Source organism: Haemorhous mexicanus, chromosome 1 (assembly GCF_027477595.1).
Source record: "Haemorhous mexicanus isolate bHaeMex1 chromosome 1, bHaeMex1.pri, whole genome shotgun sequence".
In the NCBI taxonomy this organism is placed as follows: Eukaryota; Metazoa; Chordata; class Aves; order Passeriformes; family Fringillidae; genus Haemorhous; species Haemorhous mexicanus.
The window spans coordinates 84,899,442-84,926,970 of NC_082341.1; the positions used below are offsets into that span (position 1 = coordinate 84,899,442).

At 35.7% G+C, this 27,529-nt stretch overlaps 1 protein-coding gene across 1 annotated transcript in view; it reads left to right on the plus strand.

Moving 5' to 3' along the window:
• ABCA13 (ATP binding cassette subfamily A member 13) overlaps window positions 1–27,529 on the plus strand; it is a 168,221-nt gene that overhangs the window by 128,278 nt on the left and 12,414 nt on the right. The window contains exons 48-52 of the mRNA XM_059852346.1: window positions 977–1,086; window positions 11,366–11,516; window positions 18,829–18,963; window positions 21,301–21,404; window positions 23,942–24,034. Coding sequence (XP_059708329.1) covers window positions 977–1,086; window positions 11,366–11,516; window positions 18,829–18,963; window positions 21,301–21,404; window positions 23,942–24,034 — 593 coding nt within the window. The remainder of the gene's footprint in view (window positions 1–976; window positions 1,087–11,365; window positions 11,517–18,828; window positions 18,964–21,300; window positions 21,405–23,941; window positions 24,035–27,529) is intronic.

The following is a 27,529-nucleotide window of genomic DNA, read 5'->3' on the forward strand; positions in this document are numbered from 1 at the left end:
AGGCAGCATAGCAGTTTAGTGTTCAAAGAGAAAACAGAATACCCAACTCAATAGAAAACTATGGACTGCATCCTGAATTTGTTACCATAGCACATTTTTGGTTCCCATGCTGAAATTCTCACAGTGCATTTGAGTATAGTATATACAAATAAATTATTTCAATAAATCAAAATTTAGTGCTGAGAATGTTTGTGTTTGGGGGCTTTATTCATTGTTTGGATGGTTTGGGGAATTACAGATATTAATTTCTAAACTACTTAGAAGGAAAATACATTTCTTGGTTGCTAATATAAAATTGGAAGATCTGAGAAGCTTGCACATGGCAGCACAGGTGCAGTGATGTTCCTGCTACTTACTGATCAGCTGTTGGCTAACTGAGGTAACCAGGAGGATATTATAGTTGAATAAAGCCTATAAATCAATAAGAAAGTTGATGAATAAAAGTATTTAGAAGTCATAAAGGGAGATGTGTAGACTTAATATGAATCCTGTCATTGCCTAAGAAGTAAGTTATTGCAGCTAGGGGCCTGAAATAAGTGTTCAAAATGAGTGTGTCTCTTGAATGTTTGGTATTCAGTTGTACAGAGTGAAGCAGCCTGTGACAAGCCTGGAAATATTCACTTTATGGACTGCTATCCAGGGTTTGCAAGCAGGACCTAAAATCCTCCTGTTCAAATGTAGCATTTACTAATAATATGGATAAATAATGGGTTTGATTGTTGGGTAGGGTTTTAAGAGGAGGGCTAGAATCCTAAATAAATAACTTCTGGTAATTAGGGGCTAATCAAAATATGATATATATGGTTTTTTTTAAACTGGTTTTCTGTGGGAAAGGGAATTTGCACGCACATTATATCCATATATAGTTTCTTACAGACATATAACAGGAAATGTGGAAGGGGGAGAAATTTGAAGGGGTAATGTTTCTTATTTTTTCAGTATAGCATATTGATTTTTCTTCCAATATCTCTGATAGTGTTTTGGACTCCTGGGAACAAATGGAGCTGGGAAAAGCACAACATTTAAGATGCTGACTGGAGATATCATCCCATCTGCAGGACGTGCTGTTATCAGGACTCCTACTGGGTAAATAACACAGAGTTTGATCAGAATAGTGCTAATTGATAATGCACATAATCAAAGACTCAGCACGTCTTCAGTCCTTTATACTGTACTCTAGGGACCTATTTTGTTCCCTTTTAAATGTATATTGCTTTGTTGCTGTTAAGTCTCTGGGGAAAAGCTTTTTAACATCATTTAATTCTGTTTGACAGCTCTGTTAATTGAGAATAAACTTGTCTGCTAGCAAAAGAGAAACTCTAAGAAGACTTAATATACATCCTTTTAAAACTTTAAAAAAAAGCTTAACAAATGTTAAAATGCATGGACATATATCCCCCTACAAGTTTGCACTGAGAGTTTTCCAGACTTAGGTAGATGAGCAGTGCTTGAGTGGGTAATTTTAAAATATTTTCTTACACAATGTACTTCAGAGTCATTAATTAATTACTTGATCAATATGCTATGTATAAGGATAAGAGGTAGTGTTGGTGAGATTTATCATTCTGATGGACTGATAAATGAATAATAGAGTTTGGGTTAGATGTAACCAATAATTTTCATCTTTCTCAGCAAAACTGGAGGGAAAAGAAAGTTATTTTTTTCAGGTAGTAGTAAATATATATATACACATAATTAAATGGCTTTTGGGCTCTTCTTTTCCTAAATGATGTACATTTCAAAATCTTTTTTGGATAAAAACAGGTGAAGAGTTTCATTAAGAGAATTTTAAAGAAGAATTTTTGAATTTTCAAAATGGCAAGTTACATTGCTTTGGTTTAGAAATCAAATACTTTCATAGGTCAGTGTTTCCTTACTTCTTTTCAAGGATAATGATCTTCAGATTTAACTTCAAAGATAAGAAGCTTCAGTCATTGCAAAATTCAGTTTTCTGGAAAATTTGCACTTTAGAAATGGACACTATCACCAATATCAAACATAATTTTACTTCAGTGTTTTCTCATTATCTTTCATAGCAAATCATAAAAAATGTTGATCATAAAGCAGAAATTATCTAAAAAAACCAGATTTTGAAAAAATTATTCTTAAGAGAAGTGGTGTGAGTGAGACTTTAAAATGGTTAGAGAGATTTTAGATGGTTGTTTTCACTTATAAATTTTCAGATTTTTTAAAAAAAAATTTCTGTCTTAAACAGAAGACAAAATTTTTCAGATATTGATCAAAATTAAAAATAACAGAAGAGATTTAAAATTAGAAAAAAATCAACATTTGTTATTCTTTGGAACTGGTGGATGGCACTGTACCTCTTGGCAGACAATATGATGGAAGTTAGAAGTTTAGACCATGAGTCTGAAGAGGATTTGAGATTTGGAGAAATAAAATTATCTGTAATATATATATTTTTATTAAGATATCACCATTAGGGCATCAGGACATTTAAGCTCTCATGTTTTGTTTTGATTCTGAGCAGTATTTTGCTGTAGATTTTAGTAGGACTTGTCTTGGGTCTCACCTGTGCATTCACAGATCACATATGGCTATCCCTGTGCAAAGTCATCTCAGGTCTGTATTTGGGCAAATGATTTGATCGGGTGTGAAAACTCCAAAATTTTTACATCTACTTGAAAGCAAATATAAATTTATAAGAATACAATTCATTATTATATATATTGACACTTATGGTATGTTTGCTGGCTACTACATGTTTTTAGAACCCCCAAAGATAATTTCAAAAAAATACAAAACAAGTCACCAATGCCCAGGTTCCTTTCATCAGTTGTGTTGCTATGTACCTGTGTTGCTATGTACCTGTGTTTAAATGGCTAAAAATGCTTCTGAGGTCAACTAACCAGCTACTGGCTTTTGACAATAGGCTAAATGCTGTCCCTGGACATTGTGTGTGTCACTTTCATTTCCCTTACTGTGTTTTAAAAATCCAACATGAAAGCATATATTAAGATGCAGTGTTATTTACCATATTCTAAAACATAGGTAATAAAATTTGACACATTTAGGAGGCTTGAGAGAAAGCCTTAGACAATTAAATTTCAGTGTACAAAATGCCCTTGACAACATAAATTATCACTTTGTTCTATGGTGGTATCAATCGAGGTTATAGATTTTTTGTGTTTGCAGGGGCTGAAGTGAGTGTAAATCCCATATTCCCAAGATTTCAAAACTTAACACTAATTCAAGAAGGCAACCTTAAGTAAGAGCTGCAATTTCACAGCAGCTAAACTTAGAGAAACAAACAATTTGAGACTGTGAGAAGAAATGTATGTCCCTCCTGACTTTGTTCCTTGCTTCATTATTTTGGAAACTGCTGTTGAGCAGATCATGGTGCATTGTGTTGCTGTACTCCTGAAAATCACCAAGAGGCAAGTTTGCTGGCTGTTCCAGAGTTGCTATGGTAATCACAACAGGTCTGGAGAGACATTCCCCAGCAGCTAAGAATGACCAAAATTACTAATTGCAGGGAATTTTAGGTGGATTTATTTTCATTTATGACTCAGATAAATGAAGGAAGGTAGAGTAAGAAGCCTTCTCCTTTTCTTATTCAGGTAGTGTACTCAGAAGCCTGGTGTCCCTGGCACAGAGTCAGCAGAAAAAATCAGCAGCTGATCACAGCTGCAAAATATTTCTTGGTCAGCAGAATTAGATTTTGGTAAAAAGTTACATCATGAAGGAGATTCCACAAAAACATTATCTCTGATATCTATTCCTGATGAATAATGCAGCTTAGATGTAGATCCCACTCTTTTGTGCTTGACGGGAAAGAATGTCTTTTGTCCTCTGTCAATGTGACAGGACAAGATACTGTAGCACGATGGATCCTTCAAAGAATCATAAAATGATTCGGGTTGGAAGGGACCTTTAAAGTCATGTAGTTCCAACCCCCCTCCATAGGCAGGGGCACTTTCACTAGACCAGCTTAATCAAAGCTACATCTAACCTTGAACACTTCCAGAGATGCAGCATCCATGGCTTCTCAAGGCAACCTGTTCCTGTGACTCACCACCCTCATAGTAAAGAATTTGTTCCTAACATCTAATTTAATCTAATCCTACCTTGATGATGTATTCTTCATGATCAAATAATTATTGAGTATGTAAAATTGCTATTATGAATATTGGAGAACCTAACTAATTTTATTCAATGCAGAAAATTCTTAATTCATAACAGATTCCATTTCCTTGAATAACTATGCTTCAAAGTTTTTGATTTAAAAACAAATTAAAAAACAAAGAAACCAAATAAAAAACCAAACAAATCCATGCATACATTTTCCTGCTTGATATTGAATTTGAAAGGAAGTCAGGAGTGTCTTTTTGAGGCAGGTGCCCTTGAATTTTATTAGACAGCAGTTGCACCTTGTAACAATAGGAATTCTAGAAACAGAGGATGAGATTTTTCAAAGGTATAAGTTGAACACAAAGTAGAATTTTTGGAAGGTTGACCTAAAACATCTTGGAAGTGCAGGGTTTTATAGAGAAAGAGTCTCACACACCAATAATCTGCTCATATTCAAGGAACTTCTGCTATAGTCTCAAAGTAATTTTTAAAATATGCTTCTTAGAAGTAACTTCCCTTTTAACAGGGTGTAAGAGCAGATTCACAACATCTTCAAGTACTTTTAAAAGACTTGCTGTTCTCTAGGTTTGTTGTTTGCTGACCACCAAAATAAAAAGCTATTCCTAAGAATCTGATGTTGCCTCCTGTTATGAGGCAAGGCGACCTGGTCTCAAGGGACAGCACGGCGACCCAAACTCATCAGGGTCGCTCGGGCCAGTGACGGACGCAGACACCAATGTGGTGGACGGTCAAAAGGCCTTTATTATCTCATCTCATGGGGTTTTATAGTCTAGGGGGTTTCACTACGTCAGAGGGAGGTCTGCAGTACTATCCATGGTCAGTAAGGAGTGGAAAGTTACTATCGTTAGGGGGGCTACATTCCTGGTCACATTCCTAGGGAGATCTCTTATCTCAGGTGACCAGGGGAGAAGGGAATCCTGCTGCTTTCCGTCACATCGCGTGATCTTCCGTTCGCCTATCCCTATCTACCACAATCTGAGAATCTATGTCTGTTTTCATAACAAAAGCTAATGAAATCCATAGAAGATAGGTATTATGTATGTTAGTTTTCAGTATCACTGGGATTCATAAGTCAGGGTGTCATTAAATGGGAATATTTGTGAAACACTAAAGCCAACTTCCTCTTCTCTCCAAATTGGTTTTTACAGGACTGCTTTGGTGGGGACATTTTTTTTGGGAGAGGGAAGGCTTCTGATCTGTTTTAATTGGATTTTTTTCTTTTTGACACACTATAAATTAAGTAGATATTTTAAATGAGCTTGTTCCACAAGCTGTAAGATACAAGCTGTGTTACTTACAGCTTGTGTGACCAACACACATTTATAGTATACAAGCTGAGCAGTCTACAAAAAACCTGTTTTTAAAAATTTTCATATCCCTCTGCAGTAAATGTTTTAGGCAACCTCTATAACTTTTGCAGGCCCATTCTAGTGGTTACTGTTATGTGATTAAAATAGTCTGGTCAGAGAAGTAATAGGAATTTATCACCAACCACAGCCAATCATGTGAATATAATGCCTTTCACAGGGGGTCTTACTTTTTTATTGTTTTGTGTATCTAATTAATATTGTTGTTATCAGTGACATATCTGTGCAAAAGAAACAAAGAAGTAGTTAGCCTCTGGAGAGTGTGTCTCCATATTAGGGATATTTGCCACCTCAGTATTGAAGAGTGACAAAGAAACAAGCAGCATTGAAACAGTTACTTCAGAAGGCTTGGAAACAAAATAATGATAGCAAAATACCAGCGGTACCTTTCATAAACAGCAGAAATTTCAAAAGTAAAACCAATAATTACTAGAAAGTACAATATTTGAATAAGGTTTGTTTACTTGTACTTAGAAAGTATGGTTTTATAAGACCTTAAGAGACTGACAGACTTTTAAAGAGTTGCAAAGCTTAAATATGCTTAATAATTAACTGCATGATCTGCCTGACAATTAGAAGAGTTCTTTGTGTTCTCTGTAGCACAGCTGTTGCTCTACAAGAGTAAAAATGGACTAAAATTGTCTCATGCTTGGCTCTACTGCCATAACTAGATTGCCACCAGTGTGGGAGCTGTCTAAATGAAAGGTAGTGAATGAAACTGTAAACATTTTTGTAGTTACTTTTTCTGTCAAACAGCTTGAAGAAGTAAGGTCTGCATTAAATATGTACAAAGAAAAGCTGACACTTAACAAAGTGGTGTAACAAAGCAGAACAAAGTGAGTCTTCATAGTCTTTGAATGTCTGCTGGGCCAATGTGTCTGCAGATACCGTACATCTGTTCCACTTTTTTGTGTTTGTGTGTTCTTTGGCCAGCCTTTGTTTGCTTTCCCTTTCTATACCTGTGTTCAAACCCTCCTTATTGACTCTGTCATAAAACCTCTCTAAAATGAAGAGCGCTAAACACAGCTTTGAAGAGAAAGTGTCAAAATCCTTTTAAGTGTCATGGCAAAGTCAATATAAAATAATGGATAGTGTGACTGGTGTCTTTTTGGTGCCCTCTATTTTGCAACCTTTTCTGTTGTACTTTGCTGAATAGAGATGACTTTAAGCTCATACTTAGAGTGTAGTGGGATGCTTATGCAAAACAATAGCTAAACCAGGTAACATCTTGTTCATAAGTTGCCCCATCAAGGACTGAAGCAATTGGCAGTCTTCCTCATGTAATTAATTTATCTCCCATGAATTTCCATCTTCCTTCTGCACAGAGATCCTCCATGACAGCAATTCCCCATCCTATTTGAATTGTGTCAGTCATCTCAGCTGTTGGATTACAAAGTCATAGGACCAAAGAACTGCTCTACAAAGAGGGAAAAGTAAAATATTTCTTTATAGCTAGAACTTCAACTCTTTTGATAGGTATGATATTCAGCTTGATAAATAATTAAAATGTAGTTCAAATAGCTTAACTTGAAAGGAAGAATAAATTTACATAAATATGATGGCTGAAATGGCTGTTTTTACACTGTATATCAGTATAATTAGTCTAATTACAATGAAGTTATAGTTATATTAATTATATTTTAACCTTGATTTTTTGTAATGTTAATTGAGCATTAGTATGCACTGAATTGAATGTGCAGTTATGAATACAATGAAATGTCTAAGTACTTTTGCAATTTGTAAATTTATATTTCATTTTGACTAATTAATGGAATTTATCTCTCTGTAGAAGCAGATATATATATATGTGGTATTGTAAGTACTATATATCACTGCTTTTAATTATATTGAAAAACTGCAGAAAAAGCATATAAAAGTGAAACAAAGTGCACAGCAGAGCCAAAAGTGAAACAATTTTTCCAAAACAAGCCATAAGACTGATATCAGGATACTGAATTTTCTCTGGACACCCAACACTGAGGCTTATCTCTGAATTACAGCCCACAGCCACCTATAAGCAATGTTGGTAATAACCATTGTAAAAAACAAGATCCAAATCTAGTTCTGCAACAGCCACTCTTGCCTTTTGGAAACTGGTCCTGTTTATACAGCAGAAGGAAACAAGTTTTGTCCAAAATCATATTCACTCATGCCAGGGGTTATGTCTCTTTTCAGTGTCAGCAAAGGCTCTTTGAGCAGAGTGCCCCATGCCAGCCCCATATAACCTCTGATCAGACTGCAGAGCTTCCTTTAAGCACTCAGAATAAATAGATCAATATAAAAAGCCTTGCAATGGTAAGGGGAGGAACAATTTTGAATTAAATTTTTCTATATTCTGATTTTGGTTTATGATATTCCCAGTATCCTGAAAATCTGGCAAGTTTCTTTCCTCAATAATAGAAATCTATAAGGTAAACACTTCATAGTGAGGAAAGTCTGAGTCCTGCATATTTTCTCAGGATGTCTTGCACCAAAATATCATTAATCTCACCAAAATACTTAGAAAGGAATGGAATAGAAAATCTTCCATGCTTCAAATGCTAGACTCCACTATTTTTCTTGAGGATGCCAGATGTTCTGTTGACCATTTCTAAAGGAGTTCTAGAAATGCAATTCTGCAATTTTAAAACTATATTTAAAATATAAAGATTTCTGGAAATATTCTGGTGATGTCATTTGTTGCAGCTGTTCACTCTAAAGGAAAGCTTAACTAATGAGAGGAAGTATTGAATGAGCATAAGGATGTAGTCTAAAAATGAAGGGGAAAAATGAAGGAGAAAATATGCTCTATATCTTAACTTGATCAGATTATGTAAGCAAAATTACTAACAGAATTTATAGATAACAAGTATGCTGTGTTACAAAGATATGGAAAGTTGTGTAGTAGTGTAAAAGCTTAGTGTAAAAATGTTTTACTCCCCATAGTTTTTAGACATTACACTAGATTTCATTGTGTCTAAGGTATTATGGACAAAAGCCTGGAAGGGGTTGGAATACATATTTTCATGCTCTTTCTCTCTATTTATAAAATTAGCTGATTTTTTTTCCTCCTGTATGTCTTGTGTTTAATGTGATTAGTTTAGTGAAAAAATTATGGCATCTTGATAATAATAGGGCAGAAAACAAATGGCTGTTTTTCTCTAGCTTGAGAATAAAAAGAATCAGCATTTTGCTGCATGCTAATCTATATTTTAGAAAATATTAAAAATATATATTTTGAATTTGATTCTGATAATAGCTTATATGATGATGTTTGTTAAGGAAGAGGAGCATTATAATTAGTTTAATGAATCAAATCAGAAATTTTTTAAAAAGAGGAAAAATATTTGCAGTATATCATTTACTGAGAAGATTTTCTGGTACCAAGCCATCACTACTTGAAATGTTCATTCAATTTAGACCCATAAAAATGAAATCTGAGAGTTTAATTGAATTTCAAGGAAAATCAATTTGCTAAGACAGGAGCTTGTTTTCTGTTGTGCAATACCTACTATAATTAAAAATGATAATGTGTTTTTCTTTCATCTATCTTTTATTTATATTATATATATCTTCAGAAAAAACTTAGGACCTGGCTAAACAAAACTGAATGATAATGTCCAGAATTTTGATTTGGAAATCTACTCTGTGATGTTGATGAGGGAAGATGAGGTATTATACTGCACATAAAAAAAAAAAAAAAATCCTAATATGGCTGGTTTTGGGTTTTTTTTTGGTCTTCTAGTTGGATTGTTTTTGATTTGACAGATGCAGAGATGAGGGGGAAGAGTAAGGTGGAAAGGTCCATGAGTTCTTTAGTGAATGCAGTAGAATCTCTGCATTAATGGGAAGTCTTGAAGTGCTCAGGGTCAGCACTAATGGATAAAGTTGCAAGATAAGGGACCAAGCTGAGTAAGAATATTAAATGATGCATTCTCACTTTGCCCTCACTCTATGAAAGCTAAAGGTCAGTGGCTGGGATACTGTTCACCTAAGACTGGGTGCTTTTCATCGGCACAGCACTAGAATCCTGTGTGTACAATTAGCACTGAGGACCCTTTTTATTTCCTGATGCAAACTGGGTAAGGATACTCTAATATAGTTCTGGCTAAAGAACATTAGATGTCTGTTGGTTTTTTGCAGCTGTCCATATTTAACTTTTTGTTCTTCATGGTAGGGGCCCATTGCAGACAAGATGTTTCTATCCAGCTGCAGGGTTTCATGCTGAGTAAATGTCTCTGAAATTACCCCTGAGTGTGATTTGTTCTCTTCTGACTAAACTTGGCATATTATCAAAATCCCAGTCTCTTTTTTCTCAAAAGACAACAGCTGCACTAAAAGATTACCCTGTGCATGAATCTTCCTAACAAAACAAACCTCAGACACATCTGTTTATGTTCAAGAGCATCTAGCTAACATTTCACTGTGGATAGTATTTAGCTATGTTAGAATTAATTAAATAAGGAATCCACTGCTTCTGGCTGGTTATATAAAAAGATCAGCATTATTCAATCCATATTTTATGGTAAAGATGACTATAGAAAAAGGGTTTAATTTGCCATATGTATGGTTGGAAACTGAGATGGTAAAAATTCTGGATATACTTCATTGAAAATGTCCTGTAGGAGGATATAAATTGATGAGGAACACTCCAGTTATCCTCTTTCCCCTATCACCTCCTATTTTTTGCTCTTTATTTAGAGATGTGTCTACAGGCAGATAACTTAGGTAGCACCATCCAAACCAGCCAAGATACCCTGATTTTATAACTTTGTCATTAACAGCAAAGGACCATTCTAATTAGTCTATGGCAAGGTTTGTCATAATCACGTTAATTTACCTTTTGATAGCATTAAAATATATTTTCATGCTGTGGTTCATTATGAAAAATGCAGAATTTTTTTCTCCCCAGATTCCTGAATCTTGTTAACAGGAGATACATATTTATATTTTCACTAGTGCTAGTATTTGTAGATCCTGCATTTAACACATTTACTTTATGTCTAAATGATTAATCATATATTTAGTTCTTTTAATCAGAAATGTAGAAAACCACTTAGAGGAAAAACATTCTGTTACTCAGAATCTTTTGAAAACTTTTTTCTTTCAAAGCTCAGATTTTTTTATTATTAAGTATCTTCATTTTGATAGGTCTTTCTGTACATGTAAATCAGCATCGTTGAGTGTTGAATTAGATGTTGGAATAAATAGGATAGATTTAGTGTCATTATGGGTAATGAGACACCCTTGCAATCAAGCTTGCTTCTTAGCAATGAATGCAATTTCAAGTAATGCTGTAGAGCTACAAAGTGAAGGCCAAGGTCTCTTAAATCAGGATAATTTTATACTTTTTCCTGTATTGTCTTTAAGTTACTAGGCTTTAATATCCTGTGTTTTGTTTCGTCTTGTTGTTTAGAGGATGCACGCATGCGTATGTGTGGTCATAGACACACAAAGAATACTCATCAAAGTTTCTATCTCTCTCAAGTCCTTCCTCTTCAATATTCAATTGATTGATACAAATATAATATTGTAGATAGTATAATATCCAGTATGAGCAATGCATGATTTGAAATGTGTCTCTTTGGAGCAGGTACTACTAAAAGATAAGAGAAGTAAAACTGGTGAGTATTAATTTTCATGGACGTCTCTTCATGTGTTGGTTTGCTGACCTTGACACACACGCTGCCACAACAGTGACATGCTGGTGGCTGTGCTAATCCAAAAGGGACAAAAAGTGTGCATGATGTGGGTGGTGCTGCACTAAGTAACCACGGCAAAGAGACTCAAACTCCTTTATCTGCAGACTTGAGATAAAGTGTGTTTGTCTTGTATCCCAAGCGTGGAAGCCAGGGCCATGGGATTTGTTAAACTGCATTCAAATATTTTTCTTTTTCTTTAAACAGGTCTGAAATGGATATACTCTCTGCTAGCTCTGAAGGTATTCTTATTGGATATTGTCCACAACAAGATGCCCTGGATGAACTTTTAACAGGTTGGGAGCATCTTTATTATTACTGCACACTGCGTGGAATTCCAAAGCAGGATATCCATAAGGTAACTATCCAGAACAGATTTGCAGGGGGAGCTATTGCCTGGCTGGACTGTGGGGTTTATAGAACCATTAGACCTTTTGAACATGAGAAACTATCTAATATTTCATCTTAACAACTTTAGTAATAAGGTTTGTCATTACCATAATTTTATTTAAATAATGTGGTTTTTTTTCTCTGTTATGCCGGTTCAAAACACAATAACATCACTGCAGATAGTAAAATAACATTATTGCAAATGAAATCTCCGGCAAAAAGCCCCTAAAAGAAATTAAATTTATGAATGGTTCGATGCTTTCACTATCACTCATGAAGAACTGTGAGTGATCACCATGCTTTGATTCTTGTACCTCTGAAAAGTTCTATTCTTCAGAGATACCATTTAACTTTGAAGGAACAAAAAATTGTTTTATGATTCTGTTTAAATAAATGAAACATCTGGGTGCTGAGATAGGAGCTGTCAGCATTCTGCTGCCTTAAACTTCACAAGATGGGAGCAATCTCTTAAATGCTCCAGCTGCCACACAAAGATTGGGTTGTCCAGGGAGAACAGGCCAAAGAAAATTCTTTGAGAACTTACTAGCAGACAAGTTGACAATATTTGGGAATATCACTGGGAGCTCTTGGATTTACAGATACAGGGTGTGCTGATCAGCAGACTGAACTTTTTTCTGTAGTGAGGCAACAAATCAGCTGATACCAGAAATTAAGTACAAAATGGACACAGTGCAAAATATGGTTTTTTTTTCTGTATCAGCAGATAGAAGTTTACAATATGACCTGACTTGAGCTGCTCAGTCTTTTCTTCTTAATTGCATCTCTATTAACATGAGAAAACTGTAGTGTGACATGAAATTGGTACCTTTCAATTCCTTTTGTATAGATTGATCCCAAGTAGTAGCTATTGCTGTAGCACTGCTCTCATAACCTCCAGAACAGTGCCTGTTGTTTTCCTTTCATTTTTCCTGAAGCAAAACTGCATGAACTGAAATAGCTTTTTTTTTTTCCCCGCACTACTACCCAGCGCATTTCTGGCTGTTGCCTCAGGGTCTAATAAGTGGTTTGCAACCAGTTCTTTGACTGTGCAGGAGAGGACTGCTTTCTGGTTCTCTGTAGCCTGTTTTCTTTATCCTCAGCAGAAAGGTGCTATTTCAGAAAAAAGTATGATTCCTGAAGGGGACATTGAGTATTCATCAGGACAGGCAATATTTTGAATTTTTTACTGTTTTAAGCTGATAATTTGGGTATTTCTGGGGAAAATAAGCGATTCTTGCAAGTCTTTGCCCCTTGTCTTCGGCAGTATCCATTGTCCAGGACAAAGCCTGGACTTTTACATGTTTTAACCCTTTACTTGCAGAGTGCTCAGAAATTATCATACAGTCTTTTGTTTGATTGTTTACCCTTCATAATTTATTGGTGTTAATTTTTACTTCAGACTATTGAAAACTTGCATATATTTCCTCTGATTTAAAAGAAATATTCTAAGGGATGGTTGTTATTGCACTAAAGCCCTCAACTATAATTAATTACCTGTTTTCTCCATGAAGTGTCAGTTCCTCCATAGCAGTTAGGGAAGAGTTCCTCAAGTGGTATGGTACATCACATACATGTCCCTCTTCAAGTGGATAAAAATTATTCATTTAGTTATGAGTTATGTTACTGCGTGTACTGAGAGAAGACAGGCATTAACCTTCCTGGACCTCAGATGATCTAGATATAAGCTTAGACTATTCTTAATAGTCAGCCTTCTGTGTCTTAGCATCACATTTGTGAAAGAAAGATCATCCTTCTTTTCAGTCGTCTTAATTTTTTGTCTGCATGGATTGCAGAGCAGACTTTGTTGCCATATGCTTGCGATCAAGGCATCAAAGTGCTCCTGCAAATAATATTTAGCTGCTGTGGTTTTCCTCCACCAAAAACTGAAATGCAGCTATCTCAGAGGAAAACAAATGTTTTTGTCAGCGGGCCCTCCTGACTGTGTGGCACGGCTGTCAAGCGCTCAACAGCTGCTGTGCTTCAACTCAGAAATGGCTGGTGCCTGGAGAAAGTGAGCTTTTGAGCTGCCTATAAAGAAAATAAGACTTTGGAATGCTTTAGAGGAGCAGCTGTATGAAAACATGAGCTGTTATTTTCTCATCATTCCCTCCTGCCTATGATACAGCACTCCAAGCCTGCCTCTGAATATATACCAGTGGCTAATTACACTAATATGCACAGACACATATATTCTAGAGAGTACATTGCTTCGATAACAAAAGAAACATATATTCGCTTTGTTTTTTAAGAAATTGGTGAGCAGGCAGGTGAATCACAGGTTGTGTTGCTGCTGAAGTTGTCTATTGAAGCACTAATGTCAAGGACCAAATCCTTTGCTAGACAAATTTATCAGCAGCAGGAGTTAAATGCCTGACATAAAGTTGAGTGCACTTAATGTTCCAAAACAGTAATTAAATGAATGGGAAAGGAGGAGAAAAATGGGTCATTTACTATAAGTGTTAAGCTTCACATGGAATGTGAAGTTTTTTTATACTTCACAAATCTGCTCTGAAAGTTTTTTTTTGTTCAAAATTGGAAAAATTAGAGTAAAGCTTTTAGATTATTTAGAAATATATTGATTAAATATAGTACTTTTAATTTTTATTTCTTTAATATATCAGCTTCCTAGATCTCAAATTGTTCCAAAATACAGCACTCAGCTTGTTAAAAAATTAAAATTATTAGCATAACATCAAATGGCATCCCTTATTAGCATTAAAACTTCTGTTGCAAATCTCAAAAGAAGCTTTATCAGGTCTTCTGAGTGCCAGTATGCTTTCTCTTTTCATTAACTCTCCAGGAAGTTTTTGCTATGATTCTAGAATCTCAATGATTTCCTTACCTTTTATATTCTATAGGTGCTGGAAATGGGAATCTATAAATTCATATATTCTTTGTACGTTTATTTATTTTTTGACTGCAAGCAGAATTAGTGTGTACAGTTTTATGAGAATTTGGGATTAAAAATACTCTTCCCCAGAAACTTGACCATGGATATACACTTTCCAAATGTAAGAAATCTAAAAATTCTGTTTACTTGGAAGCCAAATAAATACTGTTTTGTGTGGAATTGATGAGTGATTGCTGTTTAGGATGTTCAAATTACACTGTATCTACTTACTCAGAACCTGACTCTTTGAATTATTGCTTTGGACATATAAAGTTATTTTTCCTGTTATTTTCTAGAATTCAATCCATGTTTATTATCATTCATGCTGGGTATGATACACATTTTCAGTGTTGGGTCAGATTTCCTTTATGAGGATTTGTTTAAATAAATAGCAAGAAGTTATGCATTTTATTTATTGTGTCAGAAATGATAAAAACTAATACACTGATGGATACAGCCTTTCAAGTAAAGATAGACACACCATGATGTTTCTAGTCATTGAATAGATTGATTCTAGTCTTTCAATTGATTGATAACTCCAAGTTTTTCTGGAAGACACAGAGACTGAAAGTCCTTAGCATCACTTAATTTTTTTGCTTGACTATTGGAAGTAATTTTTAAAGTGATTGGAAGTCCATAGGCATTAGTTACACAATTACTGCTTTTCAGTGGAATGGATCTCTTAGTACCCTGGTGGATGGAGGAGGCCATGCCTGTTTTGACCTTTACTCCCACAGATATTTGCATGTGTGTAAAAAGTTATCTTATTGCCTCTTCTGGACTGAATGTTGTCTTTAGGAACTCCACAAAGTATTGGGGGATTTTGTTTAGATGCTACAGATTGAAGGGCTCATTCCAATGCTGGTTCTACAGCTAGGTGGACTAGCCCAAATTAATTGTGGGGAAAATCTTTTACTAAATATATTAGAACTGCTGAGGAAAAAAGTTTATAGTTTTAAGGGATATTGGAAAATAGGGAAATAGCTGGCTGATAGATGTGAAGTCTGTTATAATTTTTACTGCTGGTGTGGGGAGGGAGGAAGGAAGGAAAAAGTTTAAATACATGATTACAGCCATGAATAGACATTTAATATTTTCACGGTTCACGTGTGCTTACAATGTATATATTTGTATATAACTCTAGCTTTTTTTTGGCCTCAATTTTACCAACTTGCTAAATAAATTGATGTATTTCCTCACTCTTTGCTGATGAAGGTCAATGAAATATTACTCAAATACAGCATAATGGTGAATAAGGCAAGGAGGGAGAGAAGGTGCTTGTGTGTATATCTCACATTCACTACAGGAAGGAAATCATTAGAACTGTAATTCTCTTGCATAAATGTGTGTATCTGTAGCTGAAGATTGATCACATGCTCAATTCTGACTTTCATTTAAAGCCGTTTAAGAGGGATTTTTTATTTACTTTCCAGTGTACTGTGATGAAAAACACTGGCTATACAGACAAATGAAATTGTTATGGAGATATTCAGGCTCCTCTACAATATAGCTAATATATAATGTTTCTAATTTTCATTCAAATTACTGTTTTGTTGTTGCTTAGGTTTTATTGATGAAGCTGAAACATTACTGGAAATCTTATAATATGCATTAAAGAAAAAAGTCTTGGGGTCATCTCTTGAAAGAAGATTGAGCTCTATACTCTTATATTTGTGGAACCATAGTCTGCAGTGCTCTTCTGAAATATAAGAGTTGAGGGGAGTAGCAGAAATAGGAGACTTTTTTAGATGAAACTGGGAAATACTTAGGAATAAGAAAATTGGCCCTTCCTTCTGCCTTTATGTTGCTGATGTGATTCAGATACAAAAGAGCTCTGATTTGATGTTTTGCACCAAAGAAGTGCATCTAGATATGAGGCCAGATTGTGTTGTGCACTGAGATGACCTTCAAGGTTTATCTTGGAAGCTCGCCACATTTAAAGCAGCAGCAAAGTGGGTACTATGAAATGATTCCCACTCCTCTGCTTTTACCTATTTAGCTTTTAAACCTTGTCTTGAAAATTTCTATAGCAGGATGCTTGCCAGGCTTTATCTCCTTGTAGGAAACAGGAGATTGTGGAGTCATGCTGAATGCTTGAGCACACAGCAGAGAGAGGAGAATTCAATGTGAGGAACTAAAAATTTTGCAAAGTTAGTTCTTTTTAATGTTGCTCCCTACAAAGAGCTTTATGTTCATACCTGACATGATTGAGTCTCCTTGGGGGCTACAGACTACAAGAAGGCCCATCTAACTTGAATAGTTACTTTCTTCTTTCTCTGGCACTATTCCTTGACCTTCTAAATTCTTCCCCATGCAGCATTCATTGTCTCTTAAAAAAAAAAAAAAAAGGCATTTTGCTGACTTGAGACAACACTTCAAAGCAGTCAGAAAGAATGGTTCTAGTCATAGCTAAAGAATAGTTTTGACTACATTTCTGCTGTTATGCATGGTCCTCTCTTGATTATTTTTTAATTACTCTTGAAGCTTATTGTAGTTCAAAACATATATTTGGTGTCAACATGGGGTTACATATTTTTTCACTTTCTGGTCTTAAATTCTTATGAGATCTTCTGTGTAATTTGTGTGACTGTTGATGAATATGTAGGAGGATAAGCCTTTAGTCACTAGCATTCATGCGTTCCCAATGGTAGCAGTCAGGTCAGTTTTGTAGACAGGATAAGGCCTCTACCACAGGCTTTGGTATATAATGTGAAAAAAACCCCACATTACAAAACAAAGCTCAGCTATCTTATCTTAGAATATAACTTAGTTGATTAACCATTTTTAAAACCACAGCTATAACCTCTAATTGGAAGTAAATTACTGTGGATTAACTTTGATACAGAAGCCTTGAACTTTTCAGTATAATATTACCTGTGGCTAATTTAACAGTTGTTATTATTAAAAAAAAAAAAAAAAACAAACACCTCTCTGCATCTAAAGTAGACAGAGCAATATTTCTGAAATGTGACTTTTGTATGAGAACATGCACTACTGTCAGGTATTACATCCAGGTACCCCAAACACAGCGACTGTGGATACCAGTCCAAGGATCATCACAAGAATATTGCAGGTTCTCACCGCTGCAGCATTGTTCCTTCTTACAGGCAACTTGCTCTCAGAGATGTCTCTTACTTCTATAAGTATCACTTACCTGAAAAATCTTTCTAAAAGGGTCATGAATATCTTGATCATTTACAAAGGTGCTTGCATTAAAATCTTCTATAGAAAGCATTATTATGCTTGTGGCAGTTTGTTTATGATGGATATTGAACATTAATTCACAATATTGTTTATTTAATTTTTTTTTTTTCAATTGGAATTTTGAATGAAGTGGAGACTCTCCATGTGATATAATTAAGCTTTCAAGTCCCTCCTTGCCTTTTGCTGGAGGTAACGTAGAGGAAGCAAGGACAATGAACCATATTGCTGGGTCTGCTCTGGCAATTAATGTTGGGCAACAGCAGCACCATGCAACTCCTTGTTTTACAAGAATCTTCCAGCTGTCCTGCATACAGGTAGAAGACACACTTGCTGTGTTACAAAGCTCATCACTCCTTGATGACACAGCCCCCCAGGAGTCTATGCCAAACACCTGCTGCTTTGCAGTGTGCATCTGGCAGCAGCAAGCAGAAAAGTTTCTGTTGTGTCCCTCATGGTTTCAAGCTATATCCCTGAGGACAGTCTAGCAGTAGGAGTTGATATAGATAGATAAAGATAATTGCTACATTTAATATTCTCTAGCACCAGTATTTTAGGGAGCCTTGTATGTCAGGATAATCTCTGACAGGGTAAAGAAAAAGGCCATAGGAGCACAGTCTCCCGCTGTGCTCACATGCCTTCCCAGCTTGCTCGGATCATAAATTCTTGTTAAAGTAATTATTACCAATCCAGCTAGGATCAACTTACCCCTCTCAGGTATTAAAAAAATTATATTAATTTGATCCTGTTACATTTTGTCTTAAAGAAGCACTAAATCCTCAACTGCGACTTGGTTTTCTGACATTTTCATCTTTTTTTGTAGCTGACGGAGAACTTTTTTCCTTGAATTTTCAGTTACTCAGGTATTTGATCAAATAAATAGTAGAGAATAAGTTGAAATGAGAGACATTTTAGATCATTGACCCATGGACACAAACCAAATACAAATGACTGTGTTGAGCAGTGACAAAGCCAGACTTCTATATGAGAAAATCTGCATCAATTTTGAAGAATGAAGGGGCCCCCTGTGTTTAGGATTCAAAAGTAATAATGTGCAGCAAGTGTGGGTAAATAAGGAAACAGCATGTACATTTTCTTAACATGCATGACCAGAATGTTCTTACAATCTCTGCACAAATGCTATCTAACCTGCCTCATCTTTGCTGGCCTTCAAATTTGCAAACCACAGGTTGCAGAGGACCTTGTTAACAGGTTACACCTCAATGCCCATGCTGACAAACTGGTGAGAACGTACAGTGCTGGCACAAAGAGGAAGCTCTCTACTGCTGTGGCTTTAGTTGGTAAACCCCAAATACTTTTACTGGTGAGTAAAAGTAATATTGTGCTTATGAAAAATGGGCTACATTGAATTTTGTTGTCATGTGTGTTGCTCTAAAGAAAATCAGGTATTTTCCTGATCAGTTGGTGAGTAATTGATGTACAACTGTCTTCTTTCTTCTGCTGTATTAATGGCTTTAATTTTATTCTCCAGTGCTCAAAAAAATAGAAAGTGTAATTGTTTTTCTTTTCCTAATTTCTTCTTCCTTGGAGCAATTGGGTGAGCAGAAAAAAAAACCAAAACTCTCAGCACAAATGCCACTGTAGTATTCTATGGTCCAAATACATCTTTAATTGACCCATGTACTTTTAGGATACTCCTAATTCTTACTAGGTTGCATTTATTTCATAAATCTGGCTAGTTCTTACATTATATTGCATTCACAAATCACCCAATCAAGCAATGCTTCTGAGTTATATTAATTTGAATTACTTATCCCAGGTTGTTTTGGTTCTTGCATACTTCTGCCCATTTAGGTCTGACTGGCCACTCCACTGTAAGCAATGACTTCTGTATTGAAGATCAAGGACATACAAAGCTTTGAGAACTGCATCATTACAACTCTACATTCTCTTTCATACCACTGCAAATTGTTTCACTACAGAATATTGAACCTCACTTTCTTAAAACTTGGCTGGGAAGAGCTAAACCATAGCAATAAATCTCTCAAAACAGTCAGGCATAGGAAAGCTGCTCCTCAGAGTTCAGGGCGATTCCTGGGCTTCCAGGAAAAGATCGCAGGTAAACCAGATCCAGATAAAATAGGTGTTCTCTAGGGTTTGTGTTTCAGAAGATTCGACATTTTGCTGCTTCTAACTGCCTGCTGTTGCCTCACTTCTAAGAGAACATATTTTATTTGCATTTTATGCTTTAACTGACCCTGGTTCAGCTAGTAAAAGGAGGAGATTATCTTAAATCATTGTTTTTTTCCTGATCTTAGGAAATGTTCCAACTGGTTTTGAATGTCTTTATGACAGTGTACTACTGCAAATATCCATTTCAGCCTACTTCTTGCTGCAGGGCATAGACTGTTGCATATAGAATGAAAAGAGGAAAGAAAGATATCTAAATATGTCAAATTTTAAACATTAAAACATTTGCTGGCTTTAGAATGCTAAAGGAGTTTTTCAGTATTTTAAAAGGAGGGTTTTTAAATATTATTTTTTCTGAAAGCAAAGGCAGCACTATAAACTACTGAATATGCTTTTAAATTGCATCCAGGATCATAGCTATTAATTTGAGCAACAGTGTGGATTGCTTTATGTTTATTGTTTTTTGTGTTTTCTTTGTTAGCAATCCACGGTTAATGGGATACTGAACTGAATTTTTTAACCTCTGACATTGGCAGTGAAATTAGCTTCAAACTGGATGTTTTGTTTGCTTTGTTTCTCGAAAACTTTGCTTCCAGGTTTCAGCTGGGATTCCTTGCTGAAAATACCCTGGCCAAAGCCATACTCGTCTAACAGGTTCTGACACTCTCCATGGAATTCCACAGGATAAAAAGCAACTGGAACAGTTTCCTTCTCCCTAGTTTTGTAGAGACTGGATTTATCAATCAAATATAATTACTTTTGCTTCTATGAGTGGATGAAATTAAAAATTTGATTTAGGGAGGAAAGGAGGAATAGATAAGAAGAGGCAATGTAGATTTTTTAGCAGCACATCTTTCTTCATGAAAGCCATCCGAGTGGGAAATGGGTTTGCCATTGCTTTGCACTGACTTAATGTTATTTAACCCTGTGAATTCTCTCCTCTGTGGGTGAAAACTCCTCTTAAAAGGGCTGTGGGAGTAACTGGTATAAGATGTCAAATCTAAACATCAAGCACCTGGATATGGGATGGGCAATGTAGACATCTGGGAGCTATAGGGCTTCTCCAGTTGTTTGTGCTCATGGCAGATGTGTATGCAGATCAGAAACAGTCACCAAATCCTTCCAGAAAGTGAGAAAAAACGCTTGCAAGTCTCTCTTATCAAAAAGAGTATATGTATGTAATTAAACAGATATAATAAACACTTATAGCTCTATGTTATATAAAAAATTATATACATGATATGCATTTTTAAATACATATAGATTATATTTAAATATTGTTTATATATATACTTCTTTACTAAAATGTGCCTTTCATAAATTTAGACATTAAACTGTATGTGTTAAAGCAAAACATTGATCAGGATGTCACTCAAGTGGCCCTCTGAAAATGTGACATTTAAAACGAAGAATATATGATTTTGTTGTGAATTGTGTTAATTCTTCATGCTGGGCATAACCTGTGGTATGCTTTTTCCATGCTGCTGTGTAATTTTCATTTTTCCTGTAGGATGAGCCCAGCTCTGGAATGGACCCCTGCTCTAAACGCTACCTTTGGAAAGCTATCCTGAAGGAAGTTCAGGATGGCTGTGCAGCTGTGCTGACATCCCACAGGTAAGACCCTTATCCCAGCAGCCAGCATATTCCTGTGCTGCAGAGGAGTATGTTCTGAAGACATGCTCACTCTATTGTGAAACACAGATTAATCATTGAAATGTTATGGTAGTTCCTTCCTATTCATGAAAAAGGAACCTATTTAAATCCCAAATATTTTTCATATTTAATTTTTTAAAAATAGAGTGTTGCTCAAGGGGCTGCAGGGACAGCAAAGATGATGTAAGTAATTCTTCTTTTTTCATGCTCTTTTTACTCAGTGCTGTAGTGTCTCTTCTTGCTTGGAACATCAGGTTACTTTTTTGTGTTTGGCTACCTTAAAAATCCTTACAAAGGGACATGTGAGTGAAAAACCCTCTGATTTTATTAATTTTCTGATTGGCATCAGTGAATGAAAAGAGAAAGCCATGGCATCCTGAAGATGGATGTGTCAGCTATTCTCTTATGCATTACTGGAAATGGTAGGAGAGACCCCATCCTCTTAGAAGAGTCCATCTATATTAAATATCTTGTCAGTTCTCTGATATGGTCACTGGTATATTGGTTTAATGGAGGAAACATCAATGCTGTTTTGTAACATATATAGTGAAATGAAATAAATTAAATGTTCCCTTAGGCAATATATATATATGGCATGTATAATTATATATAAAATTTCTTTAAATGAGGGAAAGAGCATGAAAACTGTCCAGAGAAGACAAAATTCAATAATTGGAACAGCAATGGAACATTTGACCAAATGAGATTTGAAGTACAGATGAATAAATAAAGGAATGTGGCCAAAATTCCTCCAATGCTTTCTATTTCCAGATTTTTTTAGATATTCTTAAGATGTATTTGTTGTCCCAGTCCATTAATGATGAAAAAATTATTCAAAAAATTTTTAGTGTTTTATTTACAGGAGCTGGATTTTAAGATTCATGAACCTGTGTTTGATGGCCAAATGCTTACCAGCACACTCATTTAGGGAAAGTGAGTTATGCACTGTGAATTCAGCTCAGTGATTTTCAGGAAAAAATATGCTTTGACTTTTCAGCCCAGTATAAGAACCTTTTGTTGTCAAACACCAGCTAAATAGAAGAGACCTTTGATCTCATTACTAATATGATGTAAACAAATAAAATCCATCAAATTGTACTAACTACACGTTTAGCTCTACAAATGAATGACTTGAGGCAGACAATAAGTACAGTGTTACTGCTCACATTGTTGTGCCAGGGTGAAGGAAGGAGAAATTATTTTATACTATTTATACTGTTTTCTGAAGGCCATTGGAGCTTTGAGATTATTTAATTGTATAAGTACAGGAATTTTACAGATGAAGTGAAAGTTATGCATGTATTTGCTGACATGTATGAAAGGTATAGAGAGGGTTTGGTGTGTAAAAATCAGGTTTTGAGGGCTGTCTCAGAAAAGACATACTTTTCTGAGACAGATTTTTTACTTACAAATTTGAGACAAAACTTCTGTTTTAACTGGGGAGTAGTGAGGCTTTATCAACTGTCCCTAGAGCCCTAAATTTGTGTAATTTTACCACAGCTGGGGAGCATTAGGAGTTATTCAGTGAATTTCCTGATTTGTGGGAAGATGTGTCAGCTGTCTCCCTGTGTCTCTCAGACATAGCAGTTTGGCAGTTCTCACCACAACCCTGTCATATCATAGAGAAATTGTTCCTAGGGCAGTACTTAATTGCCAATGTTTGTTCAGTCAAAGCACTTTAATTGGGCTGGCCCATGGCTGAGACATACAAGACATCTCTTGTTGAGCAGTCTCAGTAGGGCTGGGGAGGGCACCCAGCAAATTGTAGGAACACCAAACATGAGTTCTCTTTGGGATGGCGAGTGTGTCCTGACTGGTTCCTTATGTCTAAAATGCTCCTTTGAAAGAGCTGCTCGCACAATTCTGCATAATATGCAGGGTAGCAGCCCATCTGCCAGAAGTTTTACAAGTCAAAGCTATTGTTTATTATCTGAAGCAGTCACATCTAGGAGGACCCTGCTTTTCTATTCAGATGCATTTCCATTTCCTAAATTCTGTTTGGATTCTAGCATTTTGGATTGACTTCTATCCTGCAATCAGGCTAAGGGTAATTTTTTTCAAGGGCATGTGCTATGCAAAAGAAAGGCTGAGCAAGCTTTTCATTCTTCTCCCTTTATCCTTTAGCTCAGAATAATCATAAAAACGTACTAAAGGGAATAACAGAGTTCATTATTTCCTCCGTGGCATTCCTGAGATTGCTTATGAGGCATTTGCCTGTGGTAATGATACCTTTATATTCTGACCAGAATTGTCCAATAAGTTATAGACTAAAAATGTAAATAATGGTTATAGCTCTCTTTTAGCTGTCATGTGGTAACAGCTGTTGGTATATACTGATTAGGGTATAACTTTGACTATTACCCTTTGAAGCTAAAGGTTTTGTGTACCTGTTTTTGCTTCTGTCTAGATTCTTTCACTTTAAATAAAGTTAGTTATAAAAAATATTCTCTGTTTTCACTACTAATTGTTTGGGTTTTTCCCCTTGATTCCTTTTGTAGTATGGAAGAATGTGAAGCTCTCTGCACAAGGCTTGCTATTATGGTCAATGGAGCATTCAAGTGTCTTGGCTCTCCCCAGCACATTAAAAACAGGTATTATGCATCAAGATCAAACCTTCTGCATCTTTATTCAATCTAAGAGCTGGCTAGATGCTTTAGTAGTGCTAAAGCATAAGCACTTATGACTGCTAAGAACATCTTCTTTTTCCTGCTGTCACTGAATTTAAGAAAGAGCCAATTAGGATAACTTAACAAGCTAAATTGACATATGATGTTGCTAAAATGCTTTGTAGTCTGCATTGGTAATTGAAAGAGACAGATCTGCTTCTAAAATGAAGCATTTCTGCACATAACCTAAGGAATACATTGTGAGAATCTGACATGGCAATGAAATACCATTTGGTTCCTTCCGAGGGTTTTTCAGAGCAGAAAGAAACATTTTTAACAGGTCAGCAGCCACTATGAACATCTACTTTGAACTCTCTCTGCTCCCTACCAAATTCACTGACAATTGCAGATATTTATGCTGTTTTCTGCATCCTTTTCCTGGTGTGCATAAGCCTCTTTTCTGTTTGAACTCTGCTTGTGAGTTAATTTAATATCTATTAATGTTTAATTCAGAGGATGTGCTCAAACCACCATAAAGGAAACAGCATTAGAAGCTGAGGGGAAAGTTGCTGCAACTTATAGCTAGAACACTTACATTCAGTTGTAAATGTAATTGTTGGGACACGGAGACAGTCAGCTGTGTGAGATGATACAGCTCATTTACAAGCAGTGAAGCTACACTGCTTTGTACTAGCTCAGCACTTAGTTCTCTTAAGTGCAGATGCACTTGATATTGGGAACAAACTCTACAGAATTGTTTGGAATTGCTGTCTGCCATGCTTATAAGGCAGAAGTTATGTGCTTTGGACAACTTGTGTGCCATGACAACCCTTTTTGTATTCTGGCATTCCCTTTGGGTAGAACCATAGATCCTTGCTTCACAGCTGCATTAGCAAGATGGACCTGACTCACACTAGCTACCTCCTTACAAGTCTTTTTCATGAAGACAAACTTTCAGTTAGAGATATTAGAAACCAGATACTGGAAAAAACATTGTCTTCATCACTAATTCTGATGATTCTGTGTGACTGTAGCCTTATTTTCATGTTTGCACACCTTTCAGTGCCTATCTGCTTCAATTTCTAGAGGCATGAGAAGTCAATTGATTGGCAGCAGTTTCTTCCTCTTTCATATCTAGGTCTTCGCCTTTGCCATCTTGTCTCTTCCCAAATTTTGTAGCATAGAATGGCCTGTTATCCCACTGGATGGAGTAGATTAGTGAGTGCGAATGCATTCTTTATTTATTTTGTATGAGAAACAGATCATATAGAGGACAGTGTGACTCAGTATGTAGAGGACAGTGCAGATCTTAGGTGAAAATGCTTTTTGAAGATGTGTGTCCCCCACTCAGGAAAAATAGTATTACTTAGGCACTTCAGCTGAGTGTACAAAGTTAGTTGGGATGAATGTGAGTCTGCACTTTTTATTGTTTCAGATCCTCGATTGAGTACATGTCCCTGTCTTGTCAGCTTGACCTTGAGAAGGCAAAATCAGACAGTCCACAAAGGCTACCTTCCCATTTATCTTATCAGTGACTTTGTAATTTTTGACACTTCTGATGTTTCCTTTAGCAGCATCTTTTTATGGTCCCTCTTATGGAAAAAAGACATGAAAAGCATACTCATAAGTATGCACCGTATTCATTTAAATAAGGCAGTTATTTCTCAATTTGCCTCTGTAGATAAGCTTGTTTCAGATCACAGTTAGTAAATCAATGCAGAAGTGTCCTGCTAGAAGTGTCATCATATTACTTCTTATTGAGATGATACTAGTACTGTTATTACTATAGAGATAGTCACAGATCAGCCATTCTGGAATCAAGGTTTTATGAGTGCCTCTTTCAAATTCTCTAAAGCAAGGTCATAATAAGAATATTTGGCAGTCTTGTTCATAGCAATTATTACTTTTTTTAATCATTGTAACTTTGTAAAAAGCACACCTTCTCTATATTAAGAATATTTCATACTGTCAGCAGGTCTGTGTTCCACAGCAGTTTTTTAATACATATCCATAGTGACCTTCACATGGGAAAATATGTGCACTTGAGATCAAAATTGCTGAGACTTTCTACACAAACTGTGTAGCTCAAGCTGCATGAAGATTTTCCATTTAAGGCAGGACTAAAATCCCTTTAACTCCTAGCTTATTGATTGACTTGATCTCCAGATTTTCCATGTTAACTGTTCAGGAACCTATTGAATGTTTTTAAAACTTTAGAACCCTTTACTAAGAAAAAATAGCTGTGAGCTTTATCAAAGGATTTAATTAAAATAATATAATTTTCTGAATTTTCTCTGATACATTTCCTTGGCTGGAAAAACAAAACCACTGTAGAGAGCAGAGTCTTAAAACACCACACACACAGCTGCTAAAACTTTCAGAAAAGACATTTCCATGTTTTCTTTGGAAATCTTTTGACGAGTGCCAGGAAGATGTCAAAGACTGTTCCTGTACTCTGTTATTTTGTTGCTTAGTCTAGCTTCCAAACATCCCTCCAACACATGCCAATATGATCTTTATCATAAAACCCAGGCAATCACACACTTAACACTTAAAGTAGTTGTTAAGAGATTTAAAAACATTGTAGATTCTGTGCAATTAAAGTTCCAAACTTACTTGAAGGCAATTTCCTAGTATGCTACCTTGTACCACATGGAGGATTCCTGCAACTACGTGAGGTGGGGAGGGGGCAGAGAAGCAAAATTCCAAAGAAATCCATGGAAACAATTAAGCTTTAAATAATTTTAAAATCTTAATTTTCTCACTTTCTGCTCCTCCTGTGAACATCCTGAAAAGATTCCAGGACTTGGAAGAGAATTGAGTGATTCCTTCCTTCCACTTTTCCTATGATTTAATAGCCCTATCATTCTCACTGCAGCACAGAGAAAAATACTGTTTCTTCTAAAGTGGTAGATCACAAGGATTAGTAAATCTAAGCTGATTTACTATTTATTATTAGGAAATATCTACCTGGAAGGAAGGAAGTTTTCCTTAACAGCCGCCTCTACTGATATAATCACCAATCTTTTCCTAGAGTTTCAGTGTTTTCCTGCAATTAGCACTTTCTATTGTATTTGTCCCATGCACCATCTCACAGCAAAAAACCCACCACCTCTTACATTTTGTTTAAAAAAAATGTTCCATGAAGTAATATAAAGAAAGGATAAACAAAACTGATTTTGTTGCATCTGATTTAATTTAATTACCAATACCCTAAAAGTTTGTAATTTTGGATGGTGTTTTTTGTGCTATGTGTGTGAATGAATCAGGCTAGTTATATGCACATTCATATTAACAGGGAAGAATTGTACTAAAATAAATTAATTGGGTGATAGTTGTAGATTATCATGGTTCCTTTGTTAGATTTTACAGCTTGTTTTTAAAAAATTGTTCTTATTTACAAGCAGTTCTTGACATCCTTAAGTCTGTTTTCAATTTGTTTCTACAAATCAAATTGAACAAATATTTTAAAATCAACAA